The 25,514-nt window shown below is 35.2% G+C and overlaps 1 protein-coding gene across 3 annotated transcripts in view; it reads left to right on the top strand.

Moving 5' to 3' along the window:
- The window catches only part of STXBP4 (syntaxin binding protein 4), a 182,738-nt gene that overhangs the window by 18,960 nt on the left and 138,264 nt on the right, over positions 1–25,514 (top strand). For all 3 annotated transcript variants that reach the window (XM_024757529.1, XM_024757527.1, XM_024757528.1), the window contains 4 exons: positions 13,893–13,999; positions 14,174–14,393; positions 15,703–15,781; positions 21,200–21,294. In XM_024757529.1, the coding sequence (XP_024613297.1) occupies positions 13,893–13,999; positions 14,174–14,393; positions 15,703–15,781; positions 21,200–21,294 (501 nt within the window). The remainder of the gene's footprint in view (positions 1–13,892; positions 14,000–14,173; positions 14,394–15,702; positions 15,782–21,199; positions 21,295–25,514) is intronic.

Below are 25,514 nucleotides of genomic sequence, written 5' to 3' on the forward strand. Positions count from 1 at the left end.
TCCTGGATCAGTCTTGGGAGACTGTACCTTTCTAAGAATTTGTCCATTTCTTCCAGGTTGTCCATATTATTGGCATACTGTTGCATATAGTAGTCTCTTATGATCCTTTGTATTTCTGTGGTGTCAGTTATAACTTCTCTGTTTTTATTTCTAATTTTGTTAATTTGAGTCCTCTCCCTTTTTTCTTGAGTCTGGCTAAAGGTTTATCAATTTTGTTTATCTTTTCAAACAACCAGCTTTTAGTTTCATTGATCTTTGCTATTGTCTTCTTTGTTTATTTATTTATTTCTGATCTGATCTTTATGATTCCTACTCTGATCTTTATGACTTCTTTCCTTCTACTAACTTCCGGTTTTGTTTGTTGTTCTCTCTCTAGTTGCTTTAGGTATAAGGTAGGTTGTTTATTTGAGATTTTTCTTGTTTCCTGAGGTAAGACTGTATTGCTATAAACTTTCCTCTTAGAACTGCTTTTGCTGTATCCCATAGGTTTTGGATCATTGTGCTTTCATTTCCATTTGTCTCTAGGTATTTTTTGATTTCCTCTTTGATTTCTTCAGTGATCCATTAGCTGTTTAGTAGCATATTGTTTAGCCTTCACGTGTTTGTGTTTTTTATAGTTTTTTGTTCTTGTAGCTTATTTCTAATTTCATAGCATTGTGGTCAGAAAAGATTCTTGATATGATTTCAGTTTTCTTAAATTTACAGAGGCTTGCTTTGTGGCCGAGGATGTGGTCAATCTTAGAGAATGTTCCGTGTACACTTGAGAAGCATGTGTATTCTTCTGCTTTTGGGTAGAGTGCTCTATAAATATCAATTAAGTCCATCTGGTCTAATGTATCATTTAAGACCTGTGTTTCTTTATTGATTTTCTGTCTGGATGATCTGTCCGTTGATGAAAGTGGGGTGTTAAAGCCCCCCCCCCATTGTTGTGTTACTGTCGATTACTCCCTTTGTGGCTGTTAGTATTTGCCTTATATATTGAAGTGCTCCTATGTTGGGTGTATATATGTTTACAATTGCTATATCTTCTTGGATTGATCCCTTGATTGTTATGTAGTGTCCTTCTTTGTCTCTTATAACAGTCTTTATTTTTAAGTCTATTTTTATGGATATGAGTAGTGCTACTCCAGCTTTCTTTTGATTTCCATTTGCATGGAATACCTTCTTCCATCCCCTCACTTTCAGTCTGTATGTGTCCCTAGGTCTGAAGTGTATCTCTTGTAGACAGCATATATACGGGTCTTGTTTTTGTATCCATTCAGCCAGTCTGCGTCTTTTGGCACATTTAATCCATTTACATTTAAGGTAATTATTGATATGTGTGTTCCTATTGCCATTTTCTTAATTGTTTTGGGTTTGTTTTTGTAGGTCTTTTTTCTTTTCTTTCTCTTTTGTTTTCTTCTGATGATCATATTTAGTGTTGTTTGGTTGTTTTTTTCTTTTTTTATGTGTATCTATTTTAGTTTCTGGGTTTGCTGTTCCCATGAGGTTTTGATATAGTAGTCTATATATGTACAAGGTTGTTTTATGTTACTAGTCTTTTCCCTGCCTAGAGGAATTCCTTTAGCATTCGTTGCAAAGCTGGTCTGGTGGTGCTGAATTCTCTTAGCTTTTTCTTGTCTGTAAAGCTTTTGATTCCTCCATTGAATCTGAATGAGAGGCTTGCTGGGTAGAGTATTCTTGGTTGTAGGTTCTTCCCTTTCATCACTAAATATATCGTGCCACTCCCTTCTGGCTTGCAGAGTTTCTGCTGAGAAATCAATCAGCTGTTAACCTTATGGGAATTCCCTTATATGTTATTTGTCATTTTTCCCTTGTTGCTTTTAATAATTTTGCATCTTTAATTTTTGTTAATTTGATTACTATGTGTCTCGACCTGTTTCTCCTTGGGTTTATCCTACCTGGGACTCTCTGTGCTTCCTGGACTTTGGTGGCTATTTCCTTTCCCATGTTTGGGAAGTTTTCAACTATAATCTCTTCAAATATTTTCTCGGGTCCTTTCTCTCTTTTCCTTCCGGGACCCTTATAATCCAATGTTGGTGCATTTAATGTTGTCCCAGAGGTCTCTTAGGCTGTCTTCATTTCTTTTCTTTCTTTTTTCCATATTCTGTTCCACAGCAGTGATTTCCACCATTCTATCTTCCAGGTCACTTATCCATTCTTCTGCCTCAGTTATTCTGCTATTGATTCCTTCTAGTGTATTTTTCATTTCAGTTATTGTATTGTTCATCTCTGTTTGTTTGTTCTTTAATTCTTCTAGGTCTTTGTTAAACATTTCTTGCATCTTCTTGATCCTTGCCTCCATTCTTTTTCTGAGATCCTGGATCATCTTCACTACCATTATTCTGAATTCTTTTTCTGCAAGGTTGCCTATATCCACTTCATTTAGTTGTTTCTCTGGGGTTTTATCTTGTTCCTTCATCTGGGACATAATCCTCTGCCTTTTCATTTTGTTTATCTTTCTGTGACTGTGGTTTTTGTTCCGCAGGCTGCAGGATTGTAGTTCTTGCTTTTGCTGTCTGCCCTCTGGTGGATGAGTCTATCTAAGAGGCTTATGCAAGCTTCCTGATGGGAGGGACTGGTGGTGTGTAGAGCTGCTTGTTGCTCTGGTGGGTACAGCTCAGTAAAACTTTAATCCACTTTTCAGCTGATGGGTGGGGCTGTGTCCCCTCCCTGTTGGTTGTTTGGCCTGAGGAGACCAAGCACTGGAGCCTACAGGCTCTATTTTGGGGCTAATGGCAGACTCCAGGAGGGCTCATGCCCATGAGTACTTCCCAGAACTTCTGCTGCCTTGTCCCCGTGGTGAGCCACTGCTGCCCCCTGCCTGTGCAGGAGACCCTCCAACACTAGCAGGTAGGTCTGGTTCAGTCTCCTGTGGTGTCACTGCTCCTTCCCCCTGGGTCCTGGTGTGCACAAGACTTTGTGTGTGCACTCCAAGAGTAGAGTCCCTGTTTCCCCCAGTCCTAAGTCCTGCAATCAAATCCTGCTGGTCTTCAAAGTCTGATTCTCTGGGAATTCCTCCTCCCGTTGCCAGACCCCCAGGTTGGGAAGCCTGATGTGGGGCTCATAACCTTCACTCCAGTGCATGGACTTATGTGGTAAAATTGTTCTCCAGTTTGTGAGTCACCCACCCAGCAGTTATGGGATTTGATTTTATAATGATTGCACCCTTCCTATCATCTCACTGCAGCTTCTCCTTTGTCTTTGCATTTGGGGTATCTTTTTTGGTGAGTTCCATTGTCTTCCTGTCGATGATTGTTCGGTAGTTAGTTGTGATTCCTGTGCTCTTGCAAGAGGGAGTTAGCACATGTCCTTCTACTCCGCCATCTTGAACCAATCTCTGTAAATTTTTAATATTAACTGAATGTTCACTGTGACCATTTCTTAGTGAAAGATACAGAGGGATTGGAAGATAGACCTTTATACTCATGGAGTTTTAACCTAACAAATGAATAGGAAATAAATATGAAATAAATATGAAACTAGCAGATTTCAAGCTGTAAGTAAATGTTATATATTTTTAATTATATGCTGTTCAAATTTTATTTTAAGTCTGGCTGAGAGAGGTTATATTTGAAGACATGTTATCTATTCACTGCTCTGAGTTAGGTTTAACTTAGATCAGTTAAAGTACTTCATTTAGCCTCTCCTAAATGCAAAACAAAACAACACAAACAGAGCAAATAAAATCCACTCACTTCTGAATTTGCCGTAATTCTTGTTGAATTTGTTAATTATGCCAGTCACTAGGAGCCCATATGAGAAATTAGATTTAGAATTAAGACTAGAAAATATCTATTTTAGGAGTTAGAAAATCTTACTCTCCTCTTCACTGTAAGAAATATGTAAAGCATGAGTTCCTTTTTGCTCTGGTTGCTAGGAAGCTCAGATCCATATTTGAAGCACTTAGTTAACAAATTGGTTACTATATTTTCATGCTCATTTCTCTTGAATTTTATTTGCTATTTCTGTTTTAGTAATGTGATTCTACATGTCTTTTGTTGAAAATTGCCTCCCTTTTTGGAGAGATGTAGGGCATAAAGAATTTAATAAAACATTCTATTAATATCAAGCTATGTAACATGAGAAGGGATACCCTTATAAAGTCTGTTTATATTGTCATTGTCCTTATTCTAGTTGTTTTGGTTGAATAAATAGTCCTACCCTTAGGTAGGACTAGTCCTTACCCCCACCCCGATTCCTACACCAAACACTGTTTAGAAAGCAGTTTGTTTATTCAATTGGATTTTTTTCCTTGTTAGAAAAAAAAATCAGTTTAACCAGTAACTTCCAAAACAATAGATTTAAATTGTTTCAATCTTGCTGAGATAATAAGGTTTCCTCCAAATACACTTACCAAGTGGTAAGTATTATACAATAAGTATAGGGTATTATAATGATATAATTTTTGGCTATTAAATTTAATTTATTAACTAACTAAGAGCATACTTAAATGCTAAATTTAAACAAATTCAAACAAACGGAAAACAAAATTTTTCTTGTAAGAATTGAGATGTACTACTTTAGTTTTAAAGCTGAGATATGTCTGTGTGTGTGTGTGTGTGTGTGTATTCAGTATAGCTACGGTATTTCTTAGACTATACTTGAAGTAATGCAGTAGATCATGGTACCTAAGAAGTGAAAATAATTTACTTTTAAGACAAGTATCAATTTGTGCTTTTTTTCCCCCATGAAAAATATTTGTAGTTAAAGTAATAAATTGATAGCAGTGGTGCTGAGTGACTCATCTCCTGTCAGTGATGACAGACTAAGAAATTATACCTATAATGTATATTTTCTTTTGTTGATTTTCTGAGAATTTCATTGTTTGATAGTGTATTAGAAAGCAAAACCATGTAATAAAGTATATTTTATATTTACCACTAGAGAGCAGCACAGAGTTATTAATGTTTTTTGACAGCATCTGGTCATGTCCAAGAGAAGAAAACAGCCAAATTAGAGAAAGGTGTAGACAGAGAAGAATAAGTAGGTTTGCAGTGCTTACATTTACTTTTGTGTTCTTCGTCAAGTTGGAGAGTTATGTACATGTTTACTCTGCAAATACAAATTAATGCAATTTTATTTAAAAAAAAAATTTTATGAATAGTAATAATAGAATTTACTGTATTCTAAATACTGTGTTAGGCTTGTTAATAAACTTCTTATCTGTACAAAATTTCTCCAGGTGTTTTCATGGAATAGGAAACACTGGTTCATAGGGTATCCTTGTTAAGTTGCTGAACTGAGCAACTGTTAATATTTTTTAAATGCATATGAGTGCTTTCACTTGCTGTAATTTTATTTTAACATTATATTTTTTCAGAACTAATAATATAGGCAATCTCAAGTTTATAGATGGATTATATTTCATTTATATTCTCAAACTTTATAGATAGGGGATTATTGGAACGCAGGAGTTATCTTTAAGTAACCATGGTTAGCTCCTCCCCTTTATCCCAATACACACACAAAAGTATTTTTCCTCCTGGAATATATGAAATACAACACTGGTTCAGTAACCAAAATCGTCCTGTCTCTTTGAAAAACGTATTCTGAGTTCAAACTTGGAACATATTGACACGTTTTGCTAGTTCAAGTAGGAAAGAAGATTCTCCCAGCTTTAAGAGCTAGAGGTAGCCTATAGGTTGGGAACAAATATACTACGTACTGAGTTAAGGGAAATATGAAATATGGGAACTCCAAGGCCCTTTTCACCCCACCAGCCAATCCGATATCAGTTTGGAGTCTCAGTGTTAAATTTTAGATCTTTTTTTGGGTGGGACACTCCTTTGACACATATCCAATTGCCTGATCAGCATTTCCACTTGGATCTCTTAAAGGCATCTCAAATGCAACATGTCTGAGGCAGGACTCATGATAGTCACATCACACCTTCATCTACCCATTTCTTCCCAAACAGACCTCTTTCCAGTGTTCCCAATCTCTGTGAATGACACCTTCCAGTAGCACAAAGTCAGAAAACTAAAAGCATCCTAACTACTTCCTCTCCCTTAACACCCATATCCAATTCCTTACTACATACTGTTGACTGTTCCACTCTCAATAGCTCTTCAACCCATCAGTCTTCTTGATCTCCACTGCCATCACCATTGCTTAAACTATCATCAATTTTTATCAGACCTCACAATAGCTTTGTCTGCTCTTATGCACCATTCCTATTTCCCTCCCAGCTATCCAACTAATACTTACTTGCCTACAAGGCTCTGTATTATGTGACTTCTGCCCTCTACTTCTCTGACTCTCCATCCCCACCTATGCTTTCAGAGTAGCATTCTTTCAGTCCCTGGAAGGGGCCTGGTTCTTTCTCATCTTATATGCTGCTCCCTCTGACTGAGAACAGCTCCCCCCATTACTTTCAAATATCAATTCAAAGACCACTTACAAAGAGAGGTATTCCTTGTGCTTCCCCCATCCCAAGTCTAGGCCAGGTTGTTTTCCTGTCTGTGCACCTTTCCTTCATATCACCTGTCTGTGCCTGTTTCTTTCCTTCTCAGTTTGTGATCATACATCAGTATCTGTGACTGTTTTACCAACTCTGCCTGAGCCACAAGTCTCAGATTATTTCCTAAGTGCAAGGATATTATCTGATTTTATTCACAATAATATCTTTAGTCCCTAGCTTGGTACCTGACACATATTAATTGCTCAATTAATACCAATGAATGAAAAATCCTTTAGTCACATTTCTGAGAATTCACTGATCTGCCTGTTTACCATTCAACTGCCACCATCTGGGCTCCACACAAAAGTACCTCTTCTTCTTAGCCCTTTGTGTCCGATTCTGAACCACACAAAAGTACCTCTTCTTCTTAGCCCTTTGTGTCCGATTCTGAACCACACTTTGAATGTTTTTGTTTTTTTCTTTGTTTCTCGGCTAATACTGTAAGGACAGCAGGCAGAAATCAAAATTTTTTCTTCAAAACTGACATATTTCATTTACCTGATTCTAGGGCACACACACACACACACACACACACACACACACACACACATACAGTCAGCCCTCCATATCCTCGGGTTCCAAATCTGTGGGTTCAACCAACCTCAAATTGAAAATATTCAGAAAAAGAATTCCAGAAAGTTCCAAAAAGCAAACTTGAATTTGCAGCACAGGCAACTATTTACATGGCATTTACATTGTATTTACATAGCATTTACATTGCATTAGGTATGATAAGTAATCTAGAGATGCTTTAAAGTATGCAGGGAGGGTGTGCATAGGTTTCATGAAAATGTTATGCCATTTCACGTAAGGGACTTGAGCATCCATGAATTTCGGTATTCAAGGGGGTACTGGATCCACTCTCCCTCAGACACCAAGGGACTACTGTATACACATACACACACATATATATAAAACAAATATATGGGTATAGAATTACCTGTGTGTAATTCTATCTATCTCTATATATCTATATCTATATCTTTTTTTTTCTCTCTCTAGCATCTCTGAAATTGAGATGGATCTTACAATAAATGTCATAGTATAATTGGCAGCATTTTTTCACTGGAACTGGGACCAAGGATTTTTGGATAGTTAGGACAAAGGCCTCTGGATGGCAGGGGGTAAAGAAACCAATCAATTGGTGGGAGCTAAAGCAGTAGCAGCCAAGAGGGTTCACTTTAAGATGTCACTCACTTTTCTCCTTTGCCATTACTATTTGTGTTAGAGCCACCTTAATTTCCTCAAAGTGTTTCCTGGGCCTTATTCATTTATTGTGGACCTATTGTATACCTGGCACTATGCTCAGAGATATAACCATGAAAAAGACATAGTTTTGGTCAACTGAAAGAATCAATGCTGCTAATTTGGGAGTTGCTGAATTAATATACTCCAATGGAAAAAAAAAAGATATGTAAACAAATAAGGACAGTACAGAGTAAGTGCAATAATATAGATAAGTAAAAATGCATTTAGAACAAAGAGAAGATTCTGAACCACACAAAAGTACCTCTTCTTCTTAGCCCTTTGTGTCCGATTCTGAACCACACTTTGAATGTTTTTGTTTTTTTCTTTGTTTCTCGGCTAATACTGTAAGGACAGCAGGCAGAAATCAAAATTTTTTCTTCAAAACTGACATATTTCATTTACCTGATTCTAGGGCACACACACACACACACACACACACACACACACACACACATACAGTCAGCCCTCCATATCCTCGGGTTCCAAATCTGTGGGTTCAACCAACCTCAAATTGAAAATATTCAGAAAAAGAATTCCAGAAAGTTCCAAAAAGCAAACTTGAATTTGCAGCACAGGCAACTATTTACATGGCATTTACATTGTATTTACGTAGCATTTACATTGCATTAGGTATGATAAGTAATCTAGAGATGCTTTAAAGTATGCAGGGAGGGTGTGCATAGGTTTCATGAAAATGTTATGCCATTTCACGTAAGGGACTTGAGCATCCATGAATTTCGGTATTCAAGGGGGTACTGGATCCACTCTCCCTCAGACACCAAGGGACTACTGTATACACATACACACACATATATATAAAACAAATATATGGGTATAGAATTACCTGTGTGTAATTCTATCTATCTCTATATATCTATATCTATATCTTTTTTTTTCTCTCTCTAGCATCTCTGAAATTGAGATGGATCTTACAATAAATGTCATAGTATAATTGGCAGCATTTTTTCACTGGAACTGGGACCAAGGATTTTTGGATAGTTAGGACAAAGGCCTCTGGATGGCAGGGGGTAAAGAAACCAATCAATTGGTGGGAGCTAAAGCAGTAGCAGCCAAGAGGGTTCACTTTAAGATGTCACTCACTTTTCTCCTTTGCCATTACTATTTGTGTTAGAGCCACCTTAATTTCCTCAAAGTGTTTCCTGGGCCTTATTCATTTATTGTGGACCTATTGTATACCTGGCACTATGCTCAGAGATATAACCATGAAAAAGACATAGTTTTGGTCAACTGAAAGAATCAATGCTGCTAATTTGGGAGTTGCTGAATTAATATACTCCAATGGAAAAAAAAAAGATATGTAAACAAATAAGGACAGTACAGAGTAAGTGCAATAATATAGATAAGTAAAAATGCATTTAGAACAAAGAGAAGGGAACAATTAAGTAAATCTAGGGAGATGGAGAAAACTTACAGCAGAAATAATGTTTGAACTTGGTTGTGAAGTTTAAATGAGAGTTCATCAGACAGAGAAGTGGCAAGGTGGGTGGTGGCATTCTAGATAGGAATTAATATGTGTAAGTGAATTAAAGTTTGAAAGACCGTGGCTGATTTGAAGAACATTTTCTGAGAATAGAATGAAGAATTTATATGCTGAGGAGGGAAGGTAGATGATGAGGCTAGAAAAAGTAGGTTGCAGCTAGTTTGTTGTGCTAGGTTTGGGAAGTTCAGTTCAGTTTTTCCCACAAGTGGGCAGTCATAAAGGGTTCTTAATTTGAGGAGTGGGAGGGTTAAATTTGCTATTACTGTAAAAATTGCCTGCAACAGATATGCGATTCTGATTCAACTCACTTCAATTTAACACCTACAATGTACTAGGATTTTATATACGTTATTTATCACAGCAACCTTGTGCAATAGGTACTTATCCCCACCTCACAGCTAAAAAAATGAGTCTCATGGAGATTAAACGAATTGCCTAAATTCATGTTAATAACTGGTATTTAAAAAGTGATACTTCCATTGACTTTCATCCTTTATGAAAGCATGGGAAAGGAATCCAAAGGCTTGCAGGAGCATTCCTTAGTATTTAGGAATAATGAGTTAGAATCAGGCTGTATATATGGTTATGGTAACACATTATTTAGAAAACTGTAATGGTCATTATAATCTGAAATGGACAGTGTTGGCAGCTTTTAATGAAAGTATGCAAGTGTTCAAGAATACATTATTATTTCAACATCTTTATAAATGTCAATGTGACTGAAGTTAGGTGTGTGAAAGTGCTTGGCACCTTGCCTGTCATGTTGTGCAGTTGCTCAATAAGTGCTGAACCAGAATCTAGACAGTGTGGAAGAGGCCTCTCTGAAGTTACTATCTTCACAGACACATTAATCCAGCTGGGGCAGAATTCACTGGCTTTGAATGCCAGACTTTTACAGAAATAGCTTTGTTTTAGTTTGCAGGTTCTGACTTTTAAACAGGTTCAGAAATTCACATGATCAGCTAAGATCTTATTCTAGGAGGCAAAGAAAAAAAAAAAACAACTGCTGTGAGTACTTTTTAGAAACAAAAATATATATAAACACCAGAAACCACAGTCAGAGACTTTCTTCTTCTTCTCTTCTCTGACTCTTGTCTTCCTGGAAAATGCTACTTCAGTACATGGGTGTACTTTAATATAAGATGTGTTAAATTGCCTTACTGAGAACTTTTTCCTCTGCATGGCTAATAGTGTGCGGCCCAAGAGGCGAATGTGGGAGGCTTCTGTTTTCTGAAGGCTTTTTCTCCGTAATGCTGTCAACCAACTATGGTTTCTATAAGATACATGGATAGAGGAGCTGTCTCCGACAGTTTAGAATTTAGTTCCGTGTTCCTTGTAGATGAGATTGTGCACCTCCCCTATCCCCTTCCTTAGCTTTCTTTCATTGTTTATGAATATCTATCTAGCAAGTTGTGGAGCTCAAATTCGAATTCAAATCTATCTGGTTGTCACAACTCGTGCTCTTTTTTCCTCATCAGTCCACTGCCTCTGAAGACTGCTGCCCAACTAGAAGACAGATGAGGTGCCATCTGGCTTATAGTCCTCGTTATAGAATTTTCCCTTTTCAAGGAAGTTCAATAAAAGGCAGTTTAATACCAAGAATATTTAGATTAAAACAAAATAACCTAATATTTACTGTCCACCACCCCAATTCTAAAAGAACCTTTTTTCCCTTGTCAGTGTCCTTTAAATGCTTTGCTCCAATGAAGCAAGGCTTTCTTCATTTTTCCCTTTCTTTCCTCAAATTACTTCCAGGCTTTGGGACATAAATCAGTAGTAGAATAGTCATTAAATTTCAGTTATAATCTACCTTATTAAGCTGATTCTAATGAGGAAATTTTTTTGCAGATCCCAAAAAAGCTGGATTTAACAATGACATTTATTTAATTTTATTTATTTTAAAATTAGATTTTAAGAACCTCTATTTGGCCCTTACTTCCAATGCCAGTTTTGGAATATAGAACCAAAATAAAATTCATCTGGTTAGGAACATTGTTGAGGCAAATGTCATGAGCTTTCTTTTGATGGGCTGGAAAATTTCTTTTCTTTTTAATAATATAATATTTTATGCATACAAAAGGATATTGGAACATATATCTAACTTATGAAGAATAATAATGAAACAAATGCCTATGAATCCACTTAGAGTTCACCATTTGACTTATGAAGTAGAAAATTTTACTATTAAGGCTTCCTATATGTTTTCCCCCCACCCCATTGCATTCCCTACCCTCCCTCCCAGAAATAAGCACTCTCCAGAATTTTGTTCTTCCTTAACTTTTATTAGCCTTATCGTTTTGCCTGTGGCAAAAAGGTTGTTTTTGTTTGTTTGGTTGTTACCATTTCACTTTAACCTTAAGGAATGAGTTATCCTCAAACTAATATTTAGCATATTAAATTGAAAGCTCTTGTACCTAAGTTTCTAAGTATAGTCTGGGTATAATTGATTTAAATGCATATATAACCAAAGTCTGTCATAAGGCTTGGGCCCAGGTAATACTGAACTGTGTTTATAAAATCTTACAAAATCAGCTCTTTCATTTTACTGAACATTTAGGATCCATATGGTAGATACTTCCTCCATATTGCTTAGTGTTTTCCAGCATTACTATTGTGTTTTATTCCCCAGACATCTATCAAATGGAAGGAGAAAAAAAAAATCACTTGTGAATATAGCAATTGTGTGTTCTCTGACTTTGCTAATTATGTTTAATCACATACCTATAAAATCCAAATTAGTTTTCAAATTTTATATATTTTAAAATCAAATTGCCTTTTTGGATTTTTTTGTTTATATTTCAGAAGGGTCATAGGGTCATTATGCATTTAGATTATAATATCTTTCATTACACAATATTTGAAATAACATGTTCCCATAAAAATTCTTGATAAATATTTTATATTTATTTTGCTTTCCTGTATACTCAGTATTCAGTGTGAGAGATAATAGTAAAGGTCTTTTTTTTTTTTTTTTTTTTTTGCGGTACGCGGGCCTCTCACTGTTGTGGCCTCTCCTGTTGCGGAGCACAGGCTCCGGACACGCAGGCTCAGCGGCCATGGCTCACAAGCCCAGCCGCTCCATGGCATACGGGATCTTCCTGGACCAGGGCATGAACCCGTGTCCCCTGCATCAGCAGGCAGACTCTCAACCACTGCGCCACCAGGGAAGCCCAGTAAAGGTCTTTTTTAAAAACACTATTGTTATTTAAAAGTAAAGTAACCATAAATCACCATTATTATATATTATATACATGTATTACATATAATGCAGTTCAGACCAAAGATCAGTTATTCAGGGATATATCAATATTGTATCAGACTTTCAAACAGAGGGGTCTCATAACATGGACCTTTTTTATAACTCCAGTTGATTCTTTTCATCAAGGAAGTGTGGGAAATAATACTTAGGTAATGTTTACAGTATGAAAACAAAAACAGTAAGTGCAGAAGCTATCCCAGGGATAGCTTGGGGTCAAAGGCCTGCAGATACCTGAACTCTTCCTACTTCCCCATCCTCATTTCTCATGATTTCTGGCTCACACTTTTTAATTGAACACTGTGTTGAAGGCTATAGTCCCCTGCACACTATATGTTGCTTGTCATCTCTGTGTCTTTATCCTGCTACCTCCTTGATGGTAATATGTTTCTTCTTTACTTCCTTCCATCCCCTTATCTTCACCATCTCTTTTCCCTGGTTAATCCTATTAATTAAAACTTATTTTATACATAGTAGATAAGACTTTTTAAAAGATCTTTTCTTGAATTTGTGGAATTTACTTAAATACCATCAAGGGTGAAAATGCTTTCTAACCATATAAGCTTCTTCCCTAGTTATAGAAATAATGCTTTCTGTGTTTGTACTAATGATAAGTGGAGAAGCATCTTAAGAGCTGAAAATTAAGAGAGCTCATTCTTCTTTTCCAGTTTGAATTAAAAGAAAAGGCAAATGAAGACTGAGAAAACTTGCCTAACATGTACATTAAATTTTGTAACTTTTGTGCTTTGTCTTATTCAGTTAGGCTAGTTATAGGCAGAGCCAGGACTTGACAAAGACAATGCCAGGCAGCCAATTAGAATTGGTCGGTATTAGTAGGATGTGAATAAAGCTACCTGTCCAACCAACTGGGCCTGAGTCACAGGAGGGGCAGCAGGTCCAGTGAAGAAGATGTTTCACCATGAATAGAAATGTGGGTAGAATCAATATAATTAAGCTCCTTGACTGAATTTTTAAAAATTCTAACTGTGGAATAACTCAGTGTTTGGTGGGATGAAAGATAAAGGAATGCTCAGAAACTGAAGTGAATGAGGCTTATATTCTGAAATATAGCAGAATTATTTAGCCTACTTTATCACATTCAGAGCTGTATTTGTCTCATACAACTGACCTTTTAAAACAGGCCTCTTTCCTAGTGTACCAGACTATGTCTTCATATATTCAGGATTCCTTAGGCTGAAAGTTTATTCAAGGAGTATTTGAACATTTCCATTTCATTCATGTATATTACCAAACCAGACTTTAATCAAACCATTTTGCTGTTGAGGTTCTTTGTCTAAAAATTTCTTTTTACTCTTTTCTTTAAGTCATTCTTTACTAAAACTGTGCTTTGCTTTAATTGCATCAATTAACTTTTTAAGAAACACCTTAATCAGTTTCTTTACAAATGTTACTATTTTTGTTAGGATGGACGTTTGAAGCCAGGAGATCAACTTGTCTCAATAAACAAGGAGTCTATGATTGGTGTATCATTTGAAGAAGCAAAAAGCATAATTACCAGAGCCAAGTTGAGGTAACTATTCTATCTGTAAGATAGAATGAGTCATTTAGCATGTCTTCCTAAAAATAGAAATTTAAGTTGTCCTAGTACTTTAGACCCAAAAGAAGTATTTTTTGATAATATATGAAACATTATCTTAGAATTCAATTGTACTATATCCATAAAGTGATTTCTTTTTAATACTAGGTCAGAATCTGCTTGGGAGATAGCATTCATAAGACAGAAATCTCACAGCAGTCATTTAGAAAATCCATCGTGTTCATCCCTTTTACAAGCTACAGGAGAATATGGACCTCAAGCCTCAAAATTTAGTCTTCTTTCTTCTTCCCCTGAAATACTAATTCCAAAGACCTCATCGACTCCCAAATCTACAGATGCCATTTTATCTTCTTTTAAGATAAATCAGGTAATCTTAAATTTTTCTATTTATGTAGTCCACAAATCCCCTATGTGTCATTATGTTTGTCATATACATATAGAACTATAATTTTGGTAATATAGTTTGTTAACAGATTGGTATTTCCTTGAAATACCAATCTTTGCTTAAGATTTTATGCTATGCTGTCAATAAATACAGTTTTTCAAGTCAATATATTGTTTGTCCAGAAAATCATGATCAGGAATGGCATCACAAAGATATGCCTAGATATCACTCAAAACTATGATATGGAAAGTTATATTTATTTTCAGATAGTCTCTAATATGGTTCTGTTCATTATTTTTTCTGTTTTCTGCTTGACTGAAGACAGGCAATCTTCCTTTCTGTTGCTCAGCTCTTTCCTGTACAGTGTAGGTGGATTTTGTTCCCTCATGTGTGCATGCTGGAATATATCAATAGTTCACCCTAGAATCACACGAAAGGGAGAGTTCCTACATCAAAATCGATATAATTACAGTCATCCCTCATCATCTGTGGAGGGATTGGCTCCAGGATAACCTCCCCACACCCCGACAGCAGATACCAAAATCTGAGGCTGCTTAAGTCTCTTGTATAAAATGGTGTAGTATTTGCATCTAACCTATGCACAGCCTCCCCATATACTTTAAATCATCTCTAGATTACTTATAATACCTAATACAGTGTAAATGCTATGTAAATAGTTGTAAATAAATACAGTGTAAATGCTATGTAAATAGTTGCCAATGCGGCAAATTCAAGTTTTGCTTTTTGGAACTTCTTAGAATTTTTAAAGAATAGTTTTAATCCATTGTTGGTTGAATTTACACATGCAGAAATGGCAGATATGAAGGGATGACTGTAATTACTAATTGCAACGGTGCCATAAATAATGAGTTATAAAATAGAGTGTATACCCTATAAAACAAACTTGAAAATCAGGTAGGCTTTTAGTCAGTGCAATAAAATTCATCAAAAGTAATTTCAGTTTCTGGTCCATGCTAATCAGATACAGAGTTTAAGATTTTCTCTTAGCCCTTTATACTTTCTCATTTGGGGTTATAATACCTTTTCAGAGACACAGTGCATAGCCTTATATTTTGTTGTCCTTGGGTATGGTAGAGCTGAAAGCAGTTGTTACTTTCATTCTGAATTGCTGTGTTTGAAGGTAAATATACCAAAATTTTTAAGGTTTTATATTTGGGGGACTATTGCTTTAATCTCTTTAATCATTCTTTTTATGTTAACATGAGCTTCTCGTCTGGTTTTTGACCTACTTTAGAAAATGACATTTCACCTTCCTCATTTTCTTTCATAGATAAAAACTGGATACAAGAAAACAGAACAGATTCCAATTACTTCTTCAGACAACAGCCCTACAGATATGCCTAATACAGGTAAATGCACATTTAATTCCTCTTTCCTGTTATTTTTTTCAATTACTCTCTCAATGAGGAGTACATAATGTGACTTAAAAGACTTTAAAGAAGGGTGCATTATGCCTTTTTCCTTCATTGAATAAAAGAGCGAAATGAATCCATTGTGCAGCGGTCCCTGTTAGATTATGACTTTTATTGGAAATTTTCCTGAACAAAGGGTTGAAATTTTAAAAGATGCATTATCATCGCAGTGTCTATGAAGCTGTAATAAACAATGAACTGTTGAAACCAAATAATGAAAACTCTTCTATAACTCAAGATTAGGCTGCCTTGCCCTTTTAGTGAAATCCTCGTGAGGTTTATTAAATGCACCTTTCAGAGAAATTATAGAAGGGAGCATAGCTTAAGAAAAGAAGTATGTTTTGTTTTTCTTGGAAGAGATTATATAGACATAAATTAGAAAGAACATCAGTATTGTGAATTCAGTATTACTGGTTTTTAATTAGCATGAAATGATTTATTGACTTTTCAAAACAGTAAAGGATTAATTGTGTAAGCTACCCATAAAAAAAGGATTTTTATCAATCTGTAAAGTGTTTGTAGGCTCAAATATCAAGAAAAAATTCCTTCCCTTAAATTATCTCCAAAAGTTAAAGGGAACAACAATAAAAACAAACAAACAAAAAAAAACTATACTTATTGAAAGGAAGAGTTAATTACATGTCTAAATTATAAACCAAATTGTTACTCGTATACTTTAATTTTTAATAGCATTGTGTAGATCAAAACTGCAAAATAAAGAAGAGTTAGCAGAAATTATATAGTGTCTTAGTCTGTGTGGGTTACTCTAACAAAATACCACAGAATGGGTGGCTTATAAATAACAAACATTTCTCACAGTTCTGGAGGCTGGATCATGGTGCCAGCATGGTCTGGGTGAGAACTTCCTTGTGGTTGCAGGCTTCTTATTGTGTCCTCACATGGTGGAAAGTACTTGGGAGCACTGTGGGACCTCTTTTGTAATAACACTAATCGCATTCGTGAGGGCTCCACCTTCATGCTCTAAGCACTCCCAAAGGCCTCAACTCCGGAGGTTAGGATTTCAACATATGAATTTCGGGTGGACACAAACATTCAGACCATAGCACATAGCTCCTATACTTAACAGGAATTTATAGTGAATTCCATAGTAGTTTCTCTGATTTGGAGCAATATTTACCAGTGGGTTAGGAACAATCTTTAGCTGTCAATTATATGCCATTTTACTTAGTGGAATTTGTTGACCCTTAGAAACTTTATTAGTATTATTTCCTTTACATAATTAATTTTCATTCTCTTGATGCCTCTTTTAGCCAATTTATTTACTCAGTAAGTATTTACTGAGTATGTCATGTGCGTCATAGTTCGGTAGAAAATATGAAGGAACTGGGATTTTTTTTCCATGAGATACTTAATAGTGTATTGTGAAATAAAATGTGGGATTAAAAACCTTCATTATTCAGATTAGAAAGCACATATGTGTGTGTGTTTTTTTATGTGTGTGCGTGTGTGATTATTTTATTGAATAAATACTAGACTATTTGCAGTGTTCTGTGTTGACTAGAGCAGGGGGTGGGTGGTTTTGGTACTCTAAGAAGTATATGTCTTATGGACAAATAACACATTTGCACAAGATGTGTAAAGACATGAGCAAAGTAGATTAAGGGAAGAAGTAGTAAGTGACCTGAGTGTGATATAGGGAAAACACAGTGGTTAGTCACCAGGCTCTGAATAAGTTGCTCCCAACTTATTGGCTGAATTAGCTTATTATATTGAAATAGTTTCCTCATGGGTTTGTTATGAGTATTAGACAAGATTATGTATGTCAAGCACTTTGTAATTGGTGCATAGAATATGCTCAGTACATTTTGCTGTCATTATTATTAATATTACGGAAGCTGAAGTTTAGAGTATAGCTCAGATAATATTCCAGGGCATGTTTTTTAGAGCAGAAGTGAAAGCTTCTGTCCTTTAATTCAATTTTGCATCCTCCCCCTCTACCCCAGAAGCTAGTACATAGTAAAGATTTTGTCACAAAATATGCAGAAATCTATAGAGAAAAATTTCTTGGCAAAAGTCAGACATCATCTGGATCTTGAAAGAAGTGATAAACATCAACAGATGGATGAAGGTAACAGATCATCCTAAGTGAAGGAGGCATCATCATCAAATGCAAAGAAGTTAGGTCAAGCTACATGTCAGGTGACCCTAGGAGGCAAATGTGATTAGAGCAAGGAGATCCTGTAGTAATGAACAAACTGAGGTAAATTTACATCAGTGACTATAAGAAATGATGCTAGATTTTGTAATAGAAAAATAATTTAGTGAAAAACATATTTGAGTGAGTTAACTGTATGTAAATATTAAAATGCAAGTAAAATGGAACATTTTTCTAGAGTAGAAATGGAATTGACTCAGTACCATTTTCTTCCACATAAATGTAGTAGGCCAGATGTTTCTGGGGAGAAAAACAAAGCAAAGTCAACTCTAAATTATCTCTAGGTAACTTATCTACCTTGTGATTTGTCTGTTATAAGTAGTTAATTATAGATTGTTCTCAAATTAGATCCTTAACCATCACATCTAGACTCCTTCAGCCAGCTGGTATTTATTAAAAAACATAAATGAGTTTTAATGTTAACCTCAACAAAAATAAACTTAATGAGGCAAGTCTACCCCTGTTCTCATCTCAAAAGCATTCCAAAGTGTAAAACTGGTTAGAATGTTTAAAATTCACATTATACTTGAGTATGTTTTTCGAAACTATTCTGTTATATGAATTTCTTATTTCAGAATCCAGAGTTGTTTACTACTGCCATACGCTGAATAATGCGTGAGTTTGTGAGTGAGCTAAAAACATGCTAAAGACATTCCTAAGGAAATCAGTAAAGAATTACTACGTGAAGGAATACGATCATTAACTTTACCACCACACAAGCCTTAATTCTCCTGCAATAAGGCTTTTAAAACTGAAAACAAACTAGTATGGGGAAAAATATCCATGGTGAGGGTTCATGGTATTAACTAAATGGTATTGATCCTACCCTTATAAAACATTTCCTTTCTTCTGCTCCTAAAAAGAGGAATAGGAAGAGAAGAGCCAAGGGAATAATAAGCCATACTTTGAAAATTCTCACCCCCTCCCAGAGAGGAGCAAATAAAGAGCCCAAGGCTGAAAGTGAGAGAGGACACTGGCAAATGAGGAAAACTGTCTGTGGGAGAGCTTTTCAGGTCAAGTTACCTTGAATTACCAAAGCCTGCTGGATTTATGTCCACATCCTCCTAAGGTTTTGGCTCAAATGTAAAGATTTAGGGGAAGTTTGGCTAGAAGAAAGTGAGGTTTTGTTAAGCCATGATTGCATATTGTTAAATGGGGGATTATTATAAGTTTACATTAAATCTCCTATTAAATCTCTGTGTGTCTGTGTTACTATTAACGCTACTTTATAGTTTTCATAGTAGTTTTCTATGATTTTTAATTTACCTTTACAATTCCTGTAAGGTGATCTGTTTTATTCTTCCTACTTTACAGATGAGAAAACTGATGATGAAAGATATTGACACATTTAAGAAATTGTCTTCAGGGGTCATAAGAGATTAGAATCCTAACATGGTCACCTACTAGTTGTATGATCTTGGGCTAGTTTCTTTACCCTTTTGGGCCTTAGTCTCATCATTCTTGGGTTGGAAATAATAACACCTGTGTCACTGTGGTTATTGTAAAGATTAAATGAGATTATATATATAAAGTACTTAGTGTAATGCCTGGCTAAAAGTAAGCATAAATAAGAGTTAATCTGTTATTTCCACTGCTGCACATAGCAAATTTTTATGCTTAGATGTAGGAAAACATAAGTGAGAACCCACGCCTTGGTGTGAGTCCCTATCCCTCCCTCTCTTTTGTCTTCTCTCTATGCCTTCCACACACACTTGAATTGAGTAATTCACACCCAGGGTTAGTCTTGGTCTGAGATCATAACTAGGTTAGCTTGGGTCCACCTTGTGTTACTGTGTCTTAATGATAGGTCAGGCACCAGACTGAAAGTCGTTGTCAAGCCTCACATGTCCAAACCCTAAAAATGAAAGATAAGGTTTGACTTACCCGCTCTTTGGGCTTCCAAACCACTTCACTCCATGCTGATATTTTATGCTACACTTTAGGTTTGGCACAAAATTTCTCTTAAGAGGAAAAAATTTTATATGTATAATATATTTTTAGCCCTTGGCCAACAATTAGGTATCACAGCAACTAAGGCGTCTTTGTTGCTTATGTCAAAATTGTAAAAATTGTATTATACTAAAACCAGTCTTTCTCTAGGTTTGACTTCCATTTAAAGCTAAAAGTCAGTAACCATTTTTTTTTCATGATCTTGACACCTATAAGCTATATTCAAGATTTTACATAGAATGTTAAGGAAGCGTTAAAGGTTTAGAGGAAGACTATTTATTTTCCTATGCACTTCTTATGTTCTTAAGAAAGAGAATGCAAATCATTTTGTACTTAGAGACAGATGCTCTGAGAAATAAAAAAAAATTAAAACGCTGCATAAAAATGTGACATTTTAAAAAGTTTTTTCTCTTCCTCTTGTTTCTATGTAGAACTAGTAAAATACCATTTAAAAGTGTATTTAGAATGGTGACAATTTAGATATAAGGATTGACATGAATTGCAGGAATTTGCTTGAGAAACTTTGGCATATTAAGGCAAATAATTTTTCAAATTCTAGTCCCTTGTGACACCTGTTTTTTACTCAGGCAACAAGGACATAGCTCGTCTAAATAATCAGGGTAGACTGAGAAGGCGTTAGAGAATGGGTGAGAGGTGTATGACACTCAACTCTTGAGAATCCATTTATGCTACTTGGAATATAACTTCTGTAAAATAAGAAATAGGATTTTTAGTTCAAGAAGTTCTGAGCCTATATCATACTTTATGTGCAAACTTGAAACAGTTTGCATTTGTGAGTTTTTCCATAGTACCTCCAGAACTCATGTAGCAAAACCACTTTTGCCAGAGAAAAATCATGACCTTTTAAAATTTCTAATATGATTTTGCTTATTTTGGAAGAAAAAAAAGACGTTTCATTTTGCAATTAGTAAGCTGTTGTGATGACAAGGTAACTGGTGGGATGTATGTTTGTTGTATTAATATTTCTGTGGGACCTAATGCATAATTGCCCACTCTTTTTATATCATGTCTTTTAAGGCTTAAGTGAAGCTGGTTTATATAATACATTTTAGATTTAAAGAACAAAAAATCATGAAAACAAAAGTGAAAACTGCCAACTGATTAGCCAGAATTCTTTCTGAACCTCAGGAGCCCAGAACACATCCTGTCAAATGAAAAATTCTATTCCAATTAAATTTCCAATTAATGTGTACCCTGTTGTCTCGTAGATATTGCCCCTGCCTTGACTAATAATTATGGACCACAAGGAAAGAAGATTTCCCTAAATCCCTCTGTTCGCCTTAAAGTAGAGAAACTGGAAATGGTAAATACTTGAAATTTTCATTTTTCTTCCATAAAACAACAGCAAGGAAATATTCTCATTCTTTGAGAGGATAAGGGATTGGAGCCATTAGTTTCTTGAAGAGTTATCGATTTACAGTTAAATGAATGGCAGTTTGGGTTTAAACTGTTTAGTTCATGTTTAATTTGGGCAGTTCATGGTGGTTCATTAGTACAAAATAGAAATAAAACCTTTTGTAACTAAATTGACCTTCAAATTAATCAGTTTCCTCCTGTGTAGGAATGAGACAAATGTGACGTTTTACAGTATAGAATCAAAGAAAACATGGGATAAATTATGACAAAGTGAAGTAGACTTCAAATATGTAATGGCAATAAGTGCAAGGAAATAATACTCTATTACTCAATTGTTTAAAATGTGAAGGGAAACTAAATCTTAAAGAACAAAATAGAAGCCTACTAGATATAAAGAAGATGGTAGCAATGTACCAAATAGTATTATATTGAGAGTTTCTGTATATAAAAGAAACATAAGATGATTAAAAAAGAAAAAATACGGGGCTTCCCTGGTGGCGCAGTGGTTGAGAGTCCGCCTGCCGATATAGGATAAGCAGAAAATGATTATAAAACTTTTCCTCTCAGGATACCTGGAAGATGACAGCAAAAATGTGTGATTTTTTTTTTAATATGAAAATGGATATAATGCCGAAGGTTCACAGCCTCTACTTTCCTATCAGTTTTTGTGGATAATATATATATATATATTTTTTTTCGGTACGCAGGCCTCTCACTGTTGTGGCCTCTACCGTTGCGGAGCACAGGCTCCGGACGCGCAGGCTCAGTGGCCATGGCTCACGGGCGCAGCCGCTCCGTGGCATGTGGGATCTTCCTGGACCGGGGCACGAACCCATGTCCCCTTCATCGGCAGGCGGACTCTCAACCACTGCGCCACCAGGGAAGCCCTGGATAATGATTTTTTACACTTTTAGGAACAGTATGAGAATGCATAGCTGGAATAAATACGCATTACCATTCATTCACATATTCAGACCTTTGCATGGTCCTATAGTAATACCCTTTTCAGTGCCAGTTTGAATCTTACTCTTTGTTCAAATTCTGACTCAATTCCAACTCCTTTGTACAGCTCCTTGCTAACTTTTATAGTTCAGGCCAATATTGCCATATTTTGCACATCTGTGGCACTGAACATTATTTTGCAGTACCCTGTAATCTTCTGTGTTTTGTTTTATCAGTAAGTCAAAGCTTACAATCTCTGTGTACCTACCACCATTTAAACACCTGGTTTGTGCTCTATAAAATTCTTATTAATTAGGTACTTGAGATGTCTCCTTCATATCTTCGAAATCCTGAATATCTTTCCCTATGTTTTACTCTCTTTTTATTTGTGGCTGAAATGTAAGTTCTGGTTAATAGCAAGTTTTACAATCAGTAATAACATTTTCAAAAAATAGAATGTTTGAGGTTTAAAAGCATATCTATTAATATCTAAAAATGAATAATTACTGTTTTTTAATGATAGTGCTGTAATATATATTTTTGAACATCCAAGATTTAATACTAACCATTCATCTGGATAAGGAGAAAACTATTCAGCTAATGACTTTACCTGGCAGTCATTATTCTTTGACTCAGTTTAAATTTTCCTAGCACATGATATTTTTAAAATCTGATTAATTTTCTTAGAGATATGAAAATCATCTAAATTTATATTGATTCTGAGAAATATGAGTTGCTTGCACATTGAGTATTCCACTTTTGGTCCTCCTTTGAGCCTTAGCAAATTGATTTTTGTAGAAACATAAAATGGCAGTTTTACAGCAAAGGAAACCTACATTCTGTGTAAATTCAGCTTCCCTGCTTTTATTCTAAATATTTTTAGTGACTATATTTAGTAGAGCATTCTCTCTTTTTCAGAGTTTGAAACTAAATTTCACTTAATAAATTTTTTTTTCTAAAATCCATATTAGCTTCTATCTGCCCGTACATTTCCTAAGCTACTCTTACTTTTTTGAATAGTTACATATTAATGTAATAATATCTGTATCACTTTAATTTGAAATAGATCCTTCTATTTTAGTTGCTACTTTGTAGACAAATTCAACTTTATTGTCCATTACATTTTTAACACATTTCCTATTTAGTAATAGATAAGGCCAATATGTTCAAGTATTTAAAATGTAATAAAATTACATTTTTTTACTTTATTGCTTATAAGTATATTGCATATAGTATCTAGGAAATTGGTGATATAAAAGGTTTCACAAGGAAAAGGTATTGACTGATTATGTGGTTATTAAGTCATTAGCTAACACAGTACAATTATTAACAAAGGCTAAGAGGTTAGAATTTGATGAGGAAATTACCTTCAAGATGTATGTTTGTGGGGCATTGACTTCATGAAATCTTTCATGTTTTAGTAGTCGAGGTAGACAATTTTGTATCAGGATATACTGGAAAATAATTTCTAGCACTGAACTAATACTATGTGTCTCCTTTGATCCCACTGTTAAACTTATAAGTAGGTATGGTAAACATAGCAAATAGGGATTTTTTTTTTTAGTTGGCTTGAAGAAGAAGAATTACTGCACCTTCTCGCTATCTACGTTTTTGTATCTGAGAAAGATGCTTTGGGATATAGATGCCATTTCGCTGATATTTACTTTACCTCTTGCCATTTATGTAACATTTGAGGAAAGCTGTAGTGAGCAATGGTATACCCAATGTCTGAATACAGTTAATGAGGTATTCTTTGTATTAGGTTGGGAAGTAGGTGACTAACATTATAAGGAAGTGACATTTTTTAGATTCATCATTTAGATATCAGAAAAAGTTAAGGACATTTATTTGTCCAATTAACAAAGTTGATTTTTGTTTACGGTGAAAACATGACATTAGTTATACAAGAAATTATTGGAACCTATTTTTAATCAAAAATAAATTACCTCCAATTTATTATTTTTATTGAAGTATACTCAGTTTACAGTATTATATTAGTTTCAGGTGTACAGCATACTGATTCAGTATTTTTGCAGGTTATACTCCATTATAGGTTATTAGAAGATAATGGCTATAATTCCTTGTGCTGTACAGTAAATCTTTGTTGCTTATCTATTTTATATATAGTATTTTATATCTATTAATCCCATACCTGAAATTTGTCCCTACCCCCCCCCTTCCTGCTCTTCTTTGGTAACCAGAAGTTTGTTCTCTACACCTGTGACTCTGTTTCTGTTTTGCATATACATTCATTTGTACTGTGTTTTACATTGCACATGTAAGTGATATCACATAATATTTGTCTTTGACTTATTTCACTAAACATATTCTCTAGGTCAATCCATGTTGCTGCAAATGGCAGAATTTCATTCTTTTTTATGGCTGAGTAGTATTCCATTATATATACATTCACACACACAATCACACAAACACACATCTTCTTAATCCAGTCATCTATTCTTTTTTTATTTTTAAGATCTTTATTGGAGTATAATTGCTTTACATTGTTGTGTTAGTTTCTGCTGTATAACAAAGTGAATCAGCTATACGTATACTTATATCACCATATCCGCTCCCTCTTGCGACTCCCTCCCACCCTCCCTATCCCACCCCTCTAGGTGGTCACAAAGCACCAAGCTGATCTCCCTTTGCTATGCAGCTGCTTCCCACTAACTATTTTACATTTGGTAGTGTATATATGTCGATGCCACTCTCTCACTTCGTCCCAACTTACCCTTCCCCCTCCCTGTGTCCCTAAGTCCATTCTCTATGTCTGCATCTTTACTCCTATCATGCTTCTAGGTTCTTCAGAACCTTTTTTTTTTTTAGATTCTATATATATGTGTTAGCATATGGTATTTGTTTTTCTCTTTCTGACTTACTTCACTCTGTATGACAGACTCTACCTCACTACAAATAACTCAATTTCATTTTTTATGGCTGAGTAATATTCCATTGTATATATGTGCCACATCTTCTTTGTCCATTCATCTGTTGATGGACATTTAGGTTGCTTCCATGTCCTGGTTATTGTAAATAGTGCTGCAATGAACATTGTGGTACATGACTCTTATGTGAAGAATGTCATTGGTTGTTTGATACGGATTGCATTGAACTGTAGATTGCTTTGGGTAGTATAGTCATTTTCACAATGTTGATTCTTCCAGTCCAAGAACATTCTATATCTCTCCATCTGTTTGTATCATCTTTAATTTCTTTCATCAG

This window comes from Neophocaena asiaeorientalis, unplaced genomic scaffold (genome assembly GCF_003031525.2).
Source record: "Neophocaena asiaeorientalis asiaeorientalis breed wild unplaced genomic scaffold, Neophocaena_asiaeorientalis_V1.1 scaffold327, whole genome shotgun sequence".
In the NCBI taxonomy this organism is placed as follows: domain Eukaryota; kingdom Metazoa; phylum Chordata; class Mammalia; order Artiodactyla; family Phocoenidae; genus Neophocaena; species Neophocaena asiaeorientalis.